The sequence below is a fragment of the Mesoplodon densirostris genome, chromosome 4 (assembly GCF_025265405.1).
Source record: "Mesoplodon densirostris isolate mMesDen1 chromosome 4, mMesDen1 primary haplotype, whole genome shotgun sequence".
NCBI lineage: Eukaryota > Metazoa > Chordata > Mammalia > Artiodactyla > Ziphiidae > Mesoplodon > Mesoplodon densirostris.
In genome coordinates, this window is record NC_082664.1 from 123068149 (window position 1) to 123086540 (window position 18392).

An 18392-nucleotide genomic window follows, 5' to 3' on the forward strand; every position below is an offset into this window, starting at 1 on the left:
GGTGGGATAGGGAGGGTGGGAGGGAGACGCAAGAGGGAGGGGATATGGGATATATGTATATGTATAGCTGATTCACTGTGTTATAAAGCAGAAACTAACACACAATTGTAAAGTAGTTATACTCCAACAAAGATGTTAAAAAAAAAAAGAGCTCTCCCTTCCTGTCTCCATCATTCTCTCCTTTCCCTGTTTTAATGGACTTCATTGCATTTATCCTTGCCTAAAATTATATTATGTATTGTACACATTTTTATATCTCCTTCCTCAAACCAAAATGTGATCTTCAAGAGGACAGAAACTTTGATATGCCCTCTGCTGTATCCTCAGCACTCATGATAATGCCTGGCACTGAGTAGGCACCCAATAAATATTCTTTTAATCAATGAATGCCCATACTGACTAAATAGATGAGTTTTATGTACAAGGGCATTCATGACAGGGTTATTTATCACTGAGAAAAATTGGATACCACCTAAATGCTTTCTACTAGACTTGCTCCATTTGTGAATATTTATTTGGAATTTTTGATTGGCCATCTTGTGAAAGCTGAAGTGTTGCTATATATTTAAAAACCCAGAATTTTTATCTCTAAAATGTCCCCTTGGGATTTCCCTGGTGGTGCAGTGGATAAGACTCTGCACTCCCAATGCAGGGGGACCGTTTTCAATCCCTGGTCAGGGAACTAGATCCCACATGCATGCCACAACTAGTAGTCTGCATGCCACAACTAAGGATCACACAAGCCGCAACTAAGAAGCCCACGAGCTGCAATTAAGGAGCCCTGGGGCTGCAACTAAGGAGCCCACCAGATGAAACTAAGACTCAGTGCAACCAAATAAATAAATATTGAAAAAATAATAAAATAAAATAAAACACCCACTCTTAAGTTCCCTAATGGTTAGGGCCTACCCACTGTCTCCCTCATTCCTATCTTCGATGGCTACCTTACCTGTCCAACTGCCTCCAACTGGACTCTCCTCTAACAAAAAAACAAAGCAAAAACCACTTCCCTTTTATTGTTCTCCCTCCTACAGATCCTACTTTCTACTACCATTATTCAGTAGAGGGAAAGGAGCAATGGCAAAGAAAGGGTAAAATGAAGGTCATACAATCCATCTTTATCATCATCTGTCTATCACTATTTATTTCTGTTGTCATTGTTTATTGCCTCAAAGAACCGTTTCTACCTTCTTAAATATTTCCAGAACCTGGATCATACCTTGAAGCTTCATATATGCTGATCACTATGTAAAGATAATGCACACTTAAACGTCATGAATTTCTATCTCCATTTAACCTCAGCATCTTATATCATAGCCAAATCCAGACTTATATTACCACAACCAATCCAATCCAATTTAATTCATAAAAATATTTATCTACACCTATTATGTTCTATCACAGAGCGACTATAGTTCTTCCTCTCTCCCTTATCTCTCTCTCTCTCTCTAATTCATACACACACACACACACACACACACACACACACACACACCCCACACTCCCTTATGACCACAACCCCTTCATCAGTCCCCTTTCTCACACCACAACACTGGCAGAATCTGCTCCTTTCCCAGAAAGCACTCTACCCCTGAACACCCCTACGTCAGTTCATCCAAACCATTAATATCCTTCTGGACTCATGGGAATCCTTCATTAACCTTCATCCAGAGTCAGGCGTTCAGGCATTTAAGATTATCTCACCTTACACTTAAATCTAATAATAATAGTGAATAATAATAATAATAATAATAATAATAATAATAATAACAGCAGCTAAACCAGATGGGAAAACAGACAAAACTTTGAACAAAATTATTCCTCTGTCTGCTTTGCTCTTGAAATACCTAGAATGGCTGGAGAAAATTACAGTACCCTAAAAATGTGGCTTAGGACAGAGTGATGCTTTCTAACAGTAATTTGACCTCACAGGTATTATTAGAGAAGACTTTTATTCAATTCTTTTATACTCCCAAGCTCACGTTCCCTAAAACAGTGGTTCTCAAACTTTTATGTGTATCAGAATCATCTGGAGGGCTTGCTAAAAACACAAATTGCTGAGTCCTACCTCCAGAGTTTCTGGGATAGCATCTAAAAATTTGCATTTCTAACAGGTTCTTGGGTGGTGTTGATGCTGCTGGTCCTGGAATCACACTGTGAGCCACACCCTAAAATATAGATTTTTACCCTAAAATATAGACTTTTTTCCTCATCAAATCTCAATTCCCCCCTCATATAAGCTTTATGAGGGTGAACTCATCTACTAAAGCCTATCTTAGAATTCCTTAGGGAAACAATCAGAGGTGCAGACAAAGATTTATAGACAAGGATATTCATCACAACACACATACACACACACATACACAAAGGACACAATGTAAGTCTAACAAAAGGGAACTATTAAGTAAATTATTATATATATCCATATATATTATGTAGCTCTTAAAAATTATATTTTCAGGGCTTCCCTGGTGGCGCAGTGGTTGAGAGTCTGCCTGCCGATGCAGGGGACCCAGGTTCGTGCCCAGGTCTGGGAAGATCCCACATGCCGCGGAGCGGCTGGGCCCGTGAGCCATGGCCGCTGAGCCTGCGCGTCCGGAGCCTGTGCTCCTCAACGGGAGAGGCCACAACAGTGAGAGGCCCACGTACCGCAAAAAAAAAAAAAAAAAAAAAAAATTATATTTTCAAAGAACCCTTAATGACATGAGAAGTAAATAATAAAATATATTCAAGTAAAAAACACATAGTATAAAAACCAGTTTTGTAAAACTGTGATACGTGATTATAGAATGAAGGGTGTACTCAAGTGTTGATAACCAAAACTTGGAAATAAGGCAAAGGGATGACTGCATGTCCTTTCAATGCACTGTCAACAAACCTACCTAAGGATCATCTGAGTGTTCACAACTAACTAGAGCCCAAACTCTGTAACATTACATACTAAATTGTGGAAAACTAATAAGATGTAATGATAATTTTTGCCAAGTAGGAATGTAGGTGCTCTGTCTAATAGAAAAGATAACCCATAGTGTTATGAGTTTAGTGCTTTGTAGGATATTAACCTGTTCAATAACTTAATCTTATCCCAGCATTATTTATTTTTCATTGACTGTATATCAGTGTCTCGTATCCTCCTCTGAACCAGCTTTGTCATCCCACTGGCTCCCTCACTATTGAGTTAATTAAAACTTTGGCCTGTAGTTACCAGCTACTGGTCTGAGAACTATAGTTTTAATATTTTGAAAATTATACATAAGATATGGAGATTGTCTCAGTCCAAGTTTCTCTGATTTGGAGGATGAATGTAATCTGTTTATTTATCAGAAACTCTGGGCACATTTAAGGCACTTCAATCACAGAAAACTTCATGTGTAATATGTCTTCTCAAAGCATTCCACCAGGGCCACACATACTGTTAAGCTATCCAGTAAAACAGTCACTATCTGTTGTGACTTCAAGCATTCTCTTAGCTTTGACACATAGTGGCTTTATGACTCTCACTTTTGATTCTGATTGCCCAGGTGAATAGGAAGAAAAATAGACAAGTTGCTCAGTCGGTTAAACCCAAGACCAGCCAAATACCTTGCTCTCTTGTTCTCATGAACTGCCTTTGCCATAGATTCTCTCCCTACCCCCCAGTACCTGAGGTAATATAAAAACAAACCTAATTCTAAGGAATTCAGAGGCAGATGAAGGCATCAGTTGACCTAGGAGGTTACTGGTCAGATTAATTATTGATGTGAGGAATTTGCAGAATCCTAGTCAGTTCCTAAATAGCTTAAGATTTTTACATTGATACCAATGTGACCTGAAAGGTTTTAAATTTTAAAAGTTCCCCCATTAAACAGAACTGAACTAGAAAAAGACAAGTCTCACTCATCACTCAGCAGATACAGACATCTAGGGGTATATCACAGCTTGTCTCTGCAGGCCACATTATGTGATTGATGCCAGAATAAGGACCCCACTACAGGATCTATACAGGGCCTGGCTTTTCAGGTGTCAAAGACAAATCCTTAAGTGGGAACCTTCAAGAAATCAAAAGGAAGGGAATATGGAATCCCAGAGTCTGGTGGAGAATTCTGTTATCTATAGTCCCGGGTGATCAGAAGAAAATCCAGAGAAGTTCTATTCATTAGCCTGTGATGATCAGGGTACCAGAAGATCTCACAAGGATAAACAGGGGATACAGAAAACAGAAGAGTTAGATGGTAAGAACTTCAACAGCAAAGTGGTACAGAGGGGTTGGGAGTTCTTTGTTAGCAATGTAAACTTCACATACGGAATCTGAGCAGGATCTTTCTAGCTTCTGAGAAGAAATCTTTGTTGGATCTGCTTGAATTTAAAGGCATATTGTTGCATTGGATTTTCATATGTGGTTCCATTGCCTTGGACTAAAAGACTACAGTGCTTTCTGGATTTAACCAGTCAGGGGCAACAAGTCATCCAAGACAAACATTCTAGCATTCCTCTAGCATTCCTCAGCCAGGTTTGCCTAATATTCACTAAAGTACTGCCTTACTATAGATTTGCATCTTCAAGACTCACAGGCCCCTTGCTGTGACAAAGTCAGCTGGCTAGAGAGCAGTAGGCACATGTTTTAGGGATCAGATTTGTATTGTACTGATACTTCAGAAATATGCAATTTGGGACAGTGTGGAAAGTAGTCTTCTGACTAATTTTCTTTTTTATTCAAGAACACTAACAGTTCTATTTTCTTTATGTAAAAAATAAAATAAAACAGCTATTTTCTTCATGTAAAAAATAAAAGCTATTTTCTTCATGTAAAAAATAAAATAAAATGTGAGTGAAAAGCAAACAAACAAAAAGAGGGGAATTCCCTGGCAGTCCAGTGATTAGGACTCTGTGCTTTCACTGCTGAGGACCCGGGTTCAATCCCTGGCTGGGGAACTAAGATCCCACAAGCTGTGTGACATAGCCACAAAAATAAATAAATAAATAAAAATTAAAAATTAAATTAAATTAAATTTTAAAAAAGATGGAGGAGTAGAAAAAGGAAGACTGGTGTCTTCAAGGCACACATTACTAAAAAACAAAACAAAACAAAAACAAACTTAAAACATTATTTCCAAGAAGACAGAGAAGCTGAAAAGAAGAAGCAGGAATGGGGAGAAAAGGGAACCCTCATGCACTGTTGATGGGACTGTAAATTAGTGCAGCCACTATGGAAAACATTATGGAAACTCCTCAAAAAATTAAAAATGGAACTACCATATGATCTAGCAGTTCCATTCCTGGGTATATATCTGAAGAAAAGAAAAACACTAATTAGAAAAGATATGTGCACCCCTATGTTTATTGCAGCATTATTTACAACAGCCACAATATGGAGCAACCCAAGTGACCATCAATAGATGAATGGATAAAGATGTTGTTGTATACATATAAATATTACTCAGCCATAATAAAGAGTGAAATCTTACCATTTGCAACACCATGGATGGACCTAGAGGGTATTATGCTAAGTGAAATACATCAGACAGAGAAAGACGAAATACTGTATGATTTCACTTGTATGTGGAAAATAAAAAACACAACAAAACAGAAACATTTATAGATATAGAGAACAAACAGGTGGTTGGCAGAGGGGACGGGGGTAGGGAGGAAAGCAATAGATGAGGGAGATTAAGAGGCAAAAACTTCCAGTTGCAAAATAAATGAGTCATGGATATGAAATATACAGCGTGAGGAATATAGTCAATAATTATGTAATATCTTTGTATGATGAGAGATGGTAACTAGACTTATCATCATGGTGATCACTTTGAAACGTACAGAAGTATCGAATCACTATGTTGTATAACAGGAACTAACATAGTGTTGGAGGTTGATTATACTTCAAAAACAAAGTCAGAGAAAGAAATCAAATTTGTGGCTACCAGAGGCAGGGGATGGGTGAGAGGAAGGGGAATTGGATGAAGGCAGTCAAAAGATACAAAACTCCAGTTATGAGATAAATAAATCCTAGGGATGTAATGTACAACATGATATATATAATGAACACTGCTGTATGTTATATATGAAAGTTCTTAAGAAAGTAAATCCTAAGAGTTCTCATCACAAGAAAAAAAATTTTTTTTCTCTGTTTAATTTTGTAACTATATGAGATGGTGATATTCAACTAAACTTATTGTGATAATCATTTCATGATGTATGTAAGTCAAATAATTATGCTGTATACTTTAAACTTATACAGTGCTATATGTCAATTATATCTCAAGAAAACTGGAAGAAGACAAAAACAAACAAAAAACTACTTACTCAAGGACTAAAAGAAGGACCTAAAAGCCATGATACTAAAGAATGAATGGAAGCTAGACAAACAAATCAGAAACTCCAAGGATCAGAAACTAGTAAAGAAGTCTCCGGGAGAGATGAGCGGGAGCACCTAGAAGGAAATGCCTTAATTGTATGAAAAGTTTACTCCTCACTTTACTGAGTGAATGCTCTGGTGGCATATTCCTAGTGTGTATAGTTTGGACATATCTAACCTCGCAAAAGTCAATTTACATCTCCATTTCTTCAGCAGTAAATAAGAGAGCTGATCTCTGAGGTCACTCCAAACTCTAATACTCAATGATCCTAAAATTACTCTAAATTCCCTCATGCTACCATAATGCTTAGTTTAACACTTGAACCAACTATAGATGATAAACTACACTGATGGGAACTTTCAGGAAGCTGCAGAAAAGAGACAAGAGCCTAGAACGCTGGGACATGATCTTGGAAAAAGTATCTTATATTACCATTGGCCAGCAATAATAAAGAGGTATTTCAAGGTCCATGCTGTTGCAGGGGAAATAGGGAGGAAAAGAACCAAGTTTAGGTATAATGCTATATCTAAACTTCATGATAATATAAAAATCATTCTTGGATTTTGCTAAACAGCTTTTCTTTGTAGGCATTGCAAAAGCTATCTAGTAAAAAAGAATGGAAAGAAAAGTCTTGAACAAATCCCAAAGAAATTAGTGAGGAGTTACGTAGCTGCACTACACAATAGAGCCTTATAAAAGGAACTGAGGAAGTTGATATAGGATGTAATATCAAATACATACTGAGAATATCATCTGAACAACAATCAATCAGTATAGTTGTCACTGGGTATCAGCAGGGTATTGGGTCTTGTATCCCCATGGATATCAAAATCTGCAGATGCTCAAGTCCCCTATGTGAAATGTCAGAGTATATGCAGGCTTTAAATTATCTCTAGACTACTCATAATATGTACTACAGTGTAAATGCTATATAAGTAGTTTCCAGGAGCGTGGCAAATTCAAGCTTTGCTTTTTGGAACTTTCTGGAATATTTTTTTCAAGTATTTTCGATCCTCGGTTGAATCCGTGGATGAGAAACTGGATACAGATGACTGACTATAATTCGACAATCACAAAGTATCAAATGTCTACCCTCAGTCAAGCACTGAGAAGAATCACAAATGAAACACATAATCCTAATGTGAATACACGTTTAAAATATAACCTAATATAACATAAAGGCCCGTGCCACTAACTTCTGAAGCCTGTAGAGCCCGTGCTCTGCAACAAGAGAAGCCACTGCAATGAGAAGCCCACGCACTGCAGTGAAGAGCAGCCCCCGCTCACCACAACTAGAGAAAGCCCATGCGCAGCAACAAAAGACCCCACGCAGCCAAAAATAATAAATAAATAAAATAATTAATTTAAAAAAACATAAAGGCCAAAGTCTGCTATTTACTTCCGCATAAGATATGGCACTGGAAAGCAACAGAAATAATAAAATATGCACTTAAAAAATGTTACTTGGTTTGAATAATTGTCAGACTGAATCTCATAAAACAAATTATGACTGAATCTTAATCCATTTAAATAATCTTTCAAAAATTTTAGTCTATTAGTTTCTTAAGTATTATTCAATTTTGAGTTGCCATCTAAACACCATAGGATTCAACGTTAGTCCTAAGTATAACAAACAAAAACTGATCTGCAAAGATTACCTGTTTTTCCCCAACAGAAGGACACGGAGGGATCTCAGAGTAGAAAGCCCACTAATTTCTTCAATCTGGTTATCATATAAATCCAAGAATATTAGCCTCTGCAGATTAGAAATATTTTGGATCCGAGTTATAAAATTGTGTTGAAAGTTCAACAGACGAAGGTGTTCTTCCCCATCGATGATAGGACATACAGTCAGCTTTTGCCTAGAAAACATTTTTTAAAGTTAATAAGGTTCTGATTTAGTGCTCCGCCTCCTTTTACAAATATTAATAGTAGTATCTTCATGCTCCCATGCTGTGAGGAGAAAAAGATAAATAGAACTACTTCTTGCCTCCATGAACTAAGCATTCTAGATCTAAGTGTAATTCACTCATATAAAAGCCAATATACTTTGGCCAGGGTAATTATTAAAATTAAGTCTAGCTCTAATTGCATTTTAAAAAACTCCAACATTAATTATTTCACATAAAATTAACTTAACATCATAAAATACTCAATGTAATTGCCTTCTGCAATAGAGGTTGAGATAATTCAAAGAACCATGTCACATAACCAGAGAAGTGCATTTGCCATCAATCCACTGCTCAGGCATTGCTAAGCTAGGAAGTTTGCTTAACCATTTGCTGTTAGATATACACTGCTAAGCTAAAGGTGTGCACAGCAGAGGTAGTTTCCCTGCTGGTTATAGTGCTAAGGTAAGGTTGAAATCCTTCATCCACCATTCTACTGCTGATACTTTCCTAGATTTAAAGATGGGGATCAAGTCCTAAACATACTTATGCATTCAGAATTTTTTTTTTTTTTTTTTTTTTTTTTTTGCTGTACGCGGGCCTCTCACTGCTGTGGCCTCTCCCGTTGCGGAGCACAGGCTCCGGACACACAGGCTCCGCGGCCATGGCTCGCGGGCCCAGCCGCTCCGCGGCATGTGGGATCTTCCGGGATCGGGGCACGAACCCGTGTCCCCTGCATCGGCAGGCGGACTCTCAACCACTGCGCCACCATGGAAGCCCTGCATTCAGAATTTTTTGAGAGTTTATTTTGTCCCAGGTTCTGTTCTAGGTGCCTGAAATACAGAACTAAACAAAACTCCCAGTGTCTGTGGAGCTTATATTCTAGTGGGAGGAGACAAACAATAAACTTAATAAGTTAAATATTTAATATGTTAGAAGGTGATAAGTGGTAAGAAGAAAAATAAAGCAGAGAAAGGGGCTGGGGACAGTCAGGGTCGAAGGAGTTACAGCTTTGGAGAGTGTGGCCAGGGAAGGCTATCCCTAGGTGATGACACTTGAGTAAAGATCTGAAGGAGGTAAAGACAGTGAGTCTACAGATATGTGGTGGAACAGCATTCCAGGCAGAGAGAACAGCAAATGCAAAAGGTCTGAGGTTTAAGCATGCTTGGTGTATTCAAGGAGCAACAAGGAGGCAGGTATGGCTGTAGCAGGGTGAGCGGAGGAGAGATTAGGAGGCTGTGAGCCAATGAGGTAAAAGGGAACTCAACTGGACAGGGCAGAAGAGCCCATGTGAGGACTATATTTTGACGTTTTATCTATAGTACTGTTTTAGAGTATAGTCAAGCTCTTTTACGTTATATAGATATAAAATTTCTCCACATACCCTTGGAAGGATAAATTTAAAAACTGGTAACAGTGATTATACCTAGGTAGGAGAAATAAATAGCAGGAAAATAAGAGGAGGGAGAGAGACTTTTGTACCTTTCAAATCTTGTACCGTGTCTATAAATTATCTAGTCAAAAAAGTAAGTTGTCCTCACCTTTCTAGGGTCAACCTGTCTGAGTAAAGAATTTTCTCTTCAGAAGAACGTTGGAGAATGGGAAATGATGGCATTGATGAGCTCACCAAATTAATATGATCACCTATTGAAAATGATATACAAATTACTTGATTAAGAAAAACCTTTAAAATCTTGAAACTAAAGTCACCTCATATTTGGAGAACTCTGGCACCTACAAATATCCTTTCTAGAAAATATAGCCTCCATAGCTCTCCATATTTGAAATTAGTTACTAAACTTGAGCTCGTTTCTTTCCTCTTTAAACGAAAACTATGTGTTCTGTGTATACCAAATAATTTTTCCCTTGCCTTATAGATTGGTTGAAAGTATAGAACTACGCTAGTGCTACCTTTATCCCTTTATAATCCTGACTCCTAATAATAAATTTTAACTCTCTTATAACTGAGATGATAGTCCCTCATTACCAGATACGTTTGGGCCAGCACTATGAGAGCCCGGCCGGATTCTGGACTTTGAAGGTGTCTTAGTGGAAGAATTTCCAAATGCTGATAAGGAGCTCATGGTAGTTTTCACTTCCAGCCCACATAATTCTGTCACATTTGTTGTGGATGAGATGCAGGATGATTTATTACGAGGTGAAGGGCTTATTACTCTTCCATCTCCTTCAAAATATCAAAAAATTTATCACAAAGCTATACAATACATGACTTTGCTACAGGAAATACAGAGAAAGTAGTTTTGGATAACAAATGGAAACCTCGCATCATCCGTTTTTCTTTGTATGTTCAGCTACTATTGGTAGAGAATATTGCAGAGACCAAAGTGGACGTCAATAAATCTTGTACACTTGTAGTTAGGCTTGTAGTTAGGGCCCACAAGGTATGTGACACCCCTATGAGGTTTATAGGTTGTTGGATAGATGTTGTCCCTGCCATTAAGTAGCTTTCAATCTAGTGGATAAACACATACGAAATTAATAAACTGTACAGAACAACATACACAAAATGCAGAATAAAAAAATATCAATTTATAATTTCACACATAAATGTGTCTGGTTATTTTTTACTTAAAGAAGATGGTCACAGATGAGTTTTGGGGGAGGTGGATATTAAGATATATTCTAAAGACCTAGAAGAATGTAGAATAGTTAATAAAAGATGCTGGGAAGTTCCAGAAATGAAGTAAGACTTGAGCAATGGGTCAAAGGTACCAGTTTGAACACCAGAAGAAATCAACTCTATTTCCTTCTACAAAGAGAAAATTTCCTAAAAGCAGCAATCGATGCTGATGGGAGTAATAAGCAATAAAATAGAACTTAAGGTACCACAGAATTCTACTGCTTAAACTGACCAATAAAGCAAAAAGATGAACCCAAATATAGGAAGCTAACATATTCTTTGGGAAGCCATCTTAAAATCAAGTTCCATATATATCATACTAAAGAACTGTAAAGCAGTGGTATTTGCTAACTTCTCCAGGTATGCAAGATATAAACCAAAGTATCACATACCTCACTTCTTGAACAAAATAATCAGTGCTCACATCCCACTTTTCTGAATATCATGAAATATCAGGTAACTAATAATGATGTTCTAGAGTACAAGCATTCAGAATTGAGATCATGTTCATAAATGAACTGGTCTTGTGACATGACCAGTTGCTAGCAAGGTACCCAAGCAACCAGGAGTCAGTAAACGGATTTGGAAATCAAAAATTGGATGGTTAAAAGAACAAAAACCAGTGTAAGGATTAACTGGTTACGGATTAACTGGTCAGCTAAGTATGATAAAGGAAAAACTTCAAACAATAGACAACCTTGATTTCCCTTGTTAGCATCAGAATTAGGTTTTTAAAATTATTTTGTTAAGGCTTCAAGCCATTCCTCAATTTAGCAGGCAGATTTAAATTTAATAAGACTTGGGATATAGAGGCAATAATCAAGGAGTAAATTTCACTTACTTCAGTGAATAAAGGAATTTCATCCTCACACTTTTCAGCTCTTATCATACACAGAAGTCAAAATCACTATCTGCATGATGAGCTTACAGTCACGATCAGTATGACATACATCATACAATAAATAGCAGGATATGAGAATGATCAGATAGAAAGGCCTTAAAATCCACAAACAAGATACTCTAAATCAGGGGTCCCCACCCCTCAACTGTTAGGAACTGGGCCGCACAGCAGGAGGTGAGCAGTGGGCAAGAGAGCAAAGCTTGCATTACCATGTGAACCACTGCTTCCGTTACCACCTGAATCATGCCCCCACCCCTGACCCCGGCTGTGGAAAAACTGTCTTCCACAAAACTGGTCCCTGGTGCCAAAAAGGTTAGGGAGCGCTGCTCTAAATGACTGGGAACCAGAGTGACCTGCAATTGAAACATTCACATATTTATGTGGATATATAAACACCCACATATATATACAAATATGTGTGTATCAAACACCCACATTATATGTGGAATGTTTCATCCTGCATATAAACAGCACTACTATGTGGCAAAATTTTAATTGAAGCATTTCCTGTTATTGGTGATTTCATATATCACTATTTAATTCACCAGATATGTAGCTTTTGTCTTCCCAATTAAATTTATAAGCTCCTTGAGAAATGGAGCTCATTTTACATTCTTTATATTCTTTGTAGAATCTAAATTCACTAGGCAATCACTAAATTAACTAACTGATTTTCCATATTAAGAGTACATCAGAAATCCATTTTACATATATTATTTCTGTTAAAAAAGAAAATCATATATTCTTGCATTTTAGTATAAAAATGCTGAATGAATTCTTTCATAATTAGGATCTCAAAGTGTTTAGAGGCATTATGGTCTATGTTTGGTAAGAGTCTTCACTGCACGGCACCCTAGATGCATGGATGGATGGATGGGTGAGTGGATGGACGGAAAGATGGATGGAGAGATGGGCAGTGGGATGGACAGATGGCTGGCTGGCTGGATGGATCATACAGTACACAGTCATATATGTGTCCACTCAGCCTTACCTTTGAGATTGTTTTAGTAACCAAAATCCTGTGTCTGTATTTTTCATGATTTATCATGACCTTAAGAGTCAAGCACTGCCTCTTCCTCTCTATATACATATTTTAGAATTTTTAATTAAGGGATTTAATCAACTAAGTTCTGGTTAACTGAGATTTTACTGTATAGCAGTCCCTGGCTCTTACAAAATCTCAAGGATACAGGTGTTAACTCTTAACATTAATATAAAAATCCTAAAAAAATCACATACCAAGTTTTAGACTAAGTAGCCTAACTAAAACATAGAGTTTCTTTACTTTGGACTGAGAGTACCACTGGTTAATTTATGGTGACAGGCGATTATATATGTCCAATTAATTTTGAAAAATAGAAAAAATAAGAATGAGGTGAAATTAATTATAATAATTGGGTATCAGGATGCAGTCTATTAGATAGAGATTCCTCAACTTTTCCTGATAAACTGCTACTTATAATTTTTCCAAAGTTTTGTGCCTTTGGAAGAAGAACAGTGAGTACAAAAGTCAAGAAAACAGCTACACACTGTGTGGCCTTCCTTGCATGAAACTGACTGGAACTATGAAGGAGGCACATTTGGAAACAATCAGGTACAAATGTCACAGAGAAAGAGTTTGAATAAAATCTTTTAATGTAAAGAATAGGTTTATTTTTCCCTAAAGAATTAATCTGTATTTTATGGGTCATTACTTATGTACAAGAGTTTATTTATCTTTCAGGTTCACAAAATTCAGTGCCGCCATACTATTTCCTCATTAGCAAATATCTAGCAATACTTTAACACTTAAATAAACTTACCTAGCCAGACATACACAAATCTGTCTACCAACTTCCTCCTCTAACTCAAGAATACCTTGGGAAAAGTATTTAAGTTTTAGAAAACAAATTCAAGATTTATTATCAAAAATGTGAAGGAAATTCACAATGCAAACATTAAAAAAATTCCTACTTGAGAATTTTCAGGTTCACATCTATAGCTCTGTGCCTAATACAGTGTCTGGCACACAGTACACACTCAGTAGATACGTACTGAATTGAACCAAAAAAGGCAAGACACATGCTTCCTACACTGTGGAACAGCAGTTAGGTTGATGTCATGTCCAGCAATTGACCAAGACAAGAGTGTAGGATATAGGAAAGAGAAAAGTCATGTCAGATTAGATGGGCCCAAGAGGAAAGTCCAGAAGTTCCAAAAAAAAAAAAAAAGAAAACTAATAAAATATTCAAAATCGCCACATGTTCATGCAGTAGCGAGATAAACAATCTAGAGAGGCCTATACTGATCAGCCCTCTCATATAAACTCCTAGGAGATGGGGACAGTGCTGTATGTAAGGATTCTGTAGTGCTTAACACTAGCACATTACAGATAGCTAACAGTTGTTGGCAACCAAGTAACACCTCAAATGTTCCAAAGAAAATTTCTCCTTGAATTGAAAAATACATTTCAGAAATATAACCAGATCATATGAGGCTGTGTTTCAAAAGGTGGTCCATGAACCACATCCATCAGAATCACTTGAGGCATTACTAAAACGCACATTTCCAAATCCCACCCAAGGCCTACAAAATCAGACTGGGGACGGGCACAAGGGAAGGGAAGCACTAAGAATCTGCATTTCTAACAAGATCTTGGGGAATGCACACAAAAGTTTAAGGCCTTTGATATAAAATATCTACAATTATATGTGCTAGTAAGGGAAAGAGATAGCTTCTTTTCTACTCCTGACTTTCCATTCTTTCCACTGTTTCCTTATTCCCTAAAGATCTGTGTTCCCATACTCTTACCCTCACTAATTAGCTATTTTCCTAGTTCTAAGACATTATTTGGAAGATTCCTTCCCATTCTCTTGTGCAGAGCCCACCCCAAACTAAAACACAACAGCTTTTCCTGTATTAGAAATAATCTACTATGCTGTGTATATAAAATCAATTCTGATTTAAACAAATTCCCAATCAATTTGGTAACCAATGAATGATGTCATTTTTAATTCAAGTCTCTTTGGATCTAGAAATTCAACATTATTAAACAATATTACTTAAAGAAGATAAACCATATCTGATCTCTACTCTCTGACAATACCTTGCCTACTTGAGTAGTTTCTTTCAAGATCATGTTGTAAGAGTCGACCAGGGAATGATGGCGTTTCTTTATTTAGCTTGAATTCAACCTAAAAAACATTATTTAAGAAAAAAAATTTTTTTGGAGTAAGTAATGAATATAATTATAAAATAACATAAAATAACCAATATATGTTACAACATAGATGAACCTTGAAAACATCATGCTAAGCGAAGAAAGCCAGGCACAAAATGTTACATATTATATGATTCCATTTATGAAATATTGTGAATAGAAAAGTCTATAGAGACAGAAGGCAGATTTGTGGCTTCCAAGAGGGTTGGGAAGGCGGAATGGGGAGAGACTGCTTAATGGTATAGGGACTCCCTTTTGGGTGATAAAAACTGAAACTAGAGAGTGGTGATGGTTGCACAACATTGTGAATGTATTTAATACCACTGATTTGTACAATTTAAAATGGTTACAGTGGTAAATTTTATGTGATGTGTATTTTACCACACACACACTCACACACACACACACACACACACACACAAATCGGAGTCAGTCCTCATGAGGTCAGATGAAACCAGGCTCCAGTCTGAGCCACTTGCAATTCCTCCATACTCTCACCACAATTCAGTGATTACAAGAATCATTTTCTCAAAAGGAAAAGCAAAAATCATACAATAGAAACTAAATTCTGTTAAAAAATATCACAATGTTCTTATCATTAGAACTCTTTAACAGTCCAATTATAACATAATAAAATTATATATCTAAACCTTCTAAGAAGGGTTTTCTCTAAATTTATTTTAAATTATTTGATAGGAGGACTGAGAAAAACAAAACCAAAACAACCTCTCATGATTAGCTACCAAAACCCCTAAATACATATCATAAAAGAATTATGATGTTTCTCATGCTACTATAAAAATTCTAATAGCATTTACATTATATCCTTATACATTATATGAGCTAAGGTATTTTCTCAGAATACATGTCCACACAAGAGAAAATGAATGGTTTGGAAAGAATCAGGATGAGGCACATAGTTCCCAGAAACATACTATGTATAATAGTGGAATAAGATTTGTCCAGTGAAATCAATCAGCAAAGCTTTGGAAGAAATCCATTAGGTCCAATTACAATAAAGAATATTTTCAATTAATCTAACTAACTACTATTTATTCAAGATAATCAAATGGCCTATTTTCCAAGTGTTTATTTCCAGATACATAATGTAATCCACAGCTGCCTCCTTGACCAATGGCGTCCTTCCATCCACCTTCCTCATGCCCCTCCTTAGCCTTCTCAGGTTTTTATCTGTAAATTCTGCCCTTCACTTTAGAGTTCCTTCAGTGACACCTATTTAACAACTTTTTGGGAAAAACCTGAGTTGTGCCAGTTGGAGGTGTCCAAATTGGTCAAAGAAGGAAAATTTGTGTTGTGTCTTGAAACACAGTTGTGTGGGAGGTGGGTGAGTGTATCTGAGAGCTGAGGTTGGGGCTGGGGGGAGAACATGAGTATCTCAGAGATCAAGTCAAAAGCCAGAAGTTATGGAAATGCCAGGGAGAATATGGGCAAACTGGGGAAAAGAACCTCATGTTCAAATCTTAACTTCTAAATAGCATTTGGCCTAATATATTTCCACTGCTAATCAGTTTTTTTTCAGGAATGTTAGATATGTGCCCCCAAATTATTACATTTTATCTATTATAAGATTCCATCAGTAGTAAGACATGCCATCATTTTACCCCCTACTAAGAAGGAAAAACTTTCCCAATTAAACAATGATGTGCCATCAGTTTTAAGAAGGGTCGTGATTTAAGAAATGTTTAGATGTCAAAAAAACCCCCCACCTTACCTCTTAATGGATTAAATAAGATTCAGTTTTTAAAAGAGGTGGGGTTTTTTTTTGGCTTTGTTTGTTTGATTTTTTTAATTGATGTATAGTTGATTTACAATATTATATTAGTTTCAAGTGTACGACATTGCAATTCAGTGTTTTTACAGATTATACTCCATTAAAAGTTATAACAAAACAGTGGTTATAATTCCCTGAGGTATACAATATATCCTTCTTGCTTATCTATTTTATACATAGTAGTTTGTATCTTTTAATCCTATACCCCTAATTTCCCCCTCCCCCTTCCTTCTCTTCTTTGGTAACCACTAGTTGGCTATGTGTAGGCAGAAAATAAAAATTACCTTTAGATTAGTGACCAAAGTAAATATACTTAAATTTTCCAATTTAGACTCTGCTCTTTAAATCATGCTATTTTGCAGAATATAAAACAAGTTATATTCAATTTAAATACAAATCTGCTTAAATCTTACTTTGTTTTTTTCAGGAAGCGATGATGTTTGAATTACCAGATGAAGCCCACAGTTCACCTACAATGTAAAAATTAAACCATAAAATATGCTCTTAACTTATACACACACACATACCTCCCCAAAATAGTACACAAAGATATAACAAAAAAATAGAATAAAAACAGAATGTTCGCTTTTTGCTTGTTTCTGGTAAATTATCGTGTTCTGGGGATCTGCTGAAAACAATAAAATCACAACTAAGAATTAAAAGGTTTCACTGTGATTTATCTTCCAAAATGTCTGCAGCAATTTAACCCTCTACTTAGCACCTAAAGCTTTGGACACTTGCTATTTCAGGTCTAAGTAAATAGCTCAGTGAGACAGGTGAAGGAGGTGGCGGTGCCAGTTAATATTTTCTTAATTAAAAAAAAAAAAAAAAAGGAATTGACCGGTTAAAGGAATTTAAATGAAGCTTAGCCTTTCACAGCAGACCAGCTCCACCTTCTGGGAAGCCCAGATCCTGGACAAGACTTTGAATACCCATCACACAATATTAAATACCCTCCAAGTGCCTTGGTCCAGTCCAGGAATCTCAAGGCTCGGTCAAACAATAGCTTGCGTAGATTCAGGGGTGCTGGTCCCAATAATACAGCCCATCACCTAGGACAAAGACGCCAGTCAGAAAGGACGCTACTAATGGGAAGAAATAGTAGGAGACCCAACCTACGTTGCTCGCAGCCCGGCCAGAAACAGAGCGGTATTTCCCGGGAATCATGGCAGGAGACAGTCCAAGAAGATCAGTTAGATCTGCCTTAGAAGTGACGCTACAGCACAGATTCAGAGAGAGCGAAAGGGGTCATCTCCCAGGCAACCCGCTCAGGAGTTACCATGGAAACTACCATTTCCGGTCTGGTCCTCCACCAAATCACTGGCCGATGCCCTCGTTAGAGCCTCTGGTTATATTTGGGGGTCCCAAAACGTCAGCACTTCCTAGTTCTATTTTCCTGGCCTCATAAAAACAGAGCGGGAGTGTGGAGAGGAGGATAAGACGGGGAAGAGGCCGGCCACCTCGGTAGCTATGACAACCAGCACTTCCGGTCCGTCCCTCTTTACGGCCCACCTCAGCTGGGCCCGCGCGAAATTTGTATCCCACTGCCGGTGGCCACCTGCTCTCAGGGGAAGCTGCAGAGATGAGGAGGATCTCCGAGAGCCGGTTACTTTCCCAGGTGGGGCCGCAGTTCGG

At 37.3% G+C, this 18392-nt stretch overlaps 1 protein-coding gene across 4 annotated transcripts in view; it reads right to left on the bottom strand.

Annotated features, from left to right (window-relative positions):
• LRRC49 (leucine rich repeat containing 49) overlaps window positions 1-18071 on the bottom strand; it is a 130090-nt gene extending 112019 nt beyond the window's left edge. For 2 of the 4 annotated variants that reach the window (XM_060095190.1, XM_060095193.1), the window contains exons 1-6: window positions 17877-18071; window positions 17171-17227; window positions 14852-14939; window positions 10212-10409; window positions 9766-9868; window positions 7994-8197 (exon numbers count right to left, since the gene is read on the bottom strand). In XM_060095190.1, coding sequence (XP_059951173.1) covers window positions 7994-8197; window positions 9766-9868; window positions 10212-10409; window positions 14852-14939; window positions 17171-17227; window positions 17877-17924 — 698 coding nt within the window. In that variant the 5' untranslated portion in view covers window positions 17925-18071. Of the gene's footprint in view, window positions 1-7993; window positions 8198-9765; window positions 9869-10211; window positions 10410-10504; window positions 10560-14851; window positions 14940-17170; window positions 17228-17876 lie in introns of those variants that run through there. The other 2 variants (XM_060095194.1, XM_060095192.1) reach the window with 2 other exon arrangements.
• Between the last annotated feature and the right edge of the window lie 321 nt (window positions 18072-18392).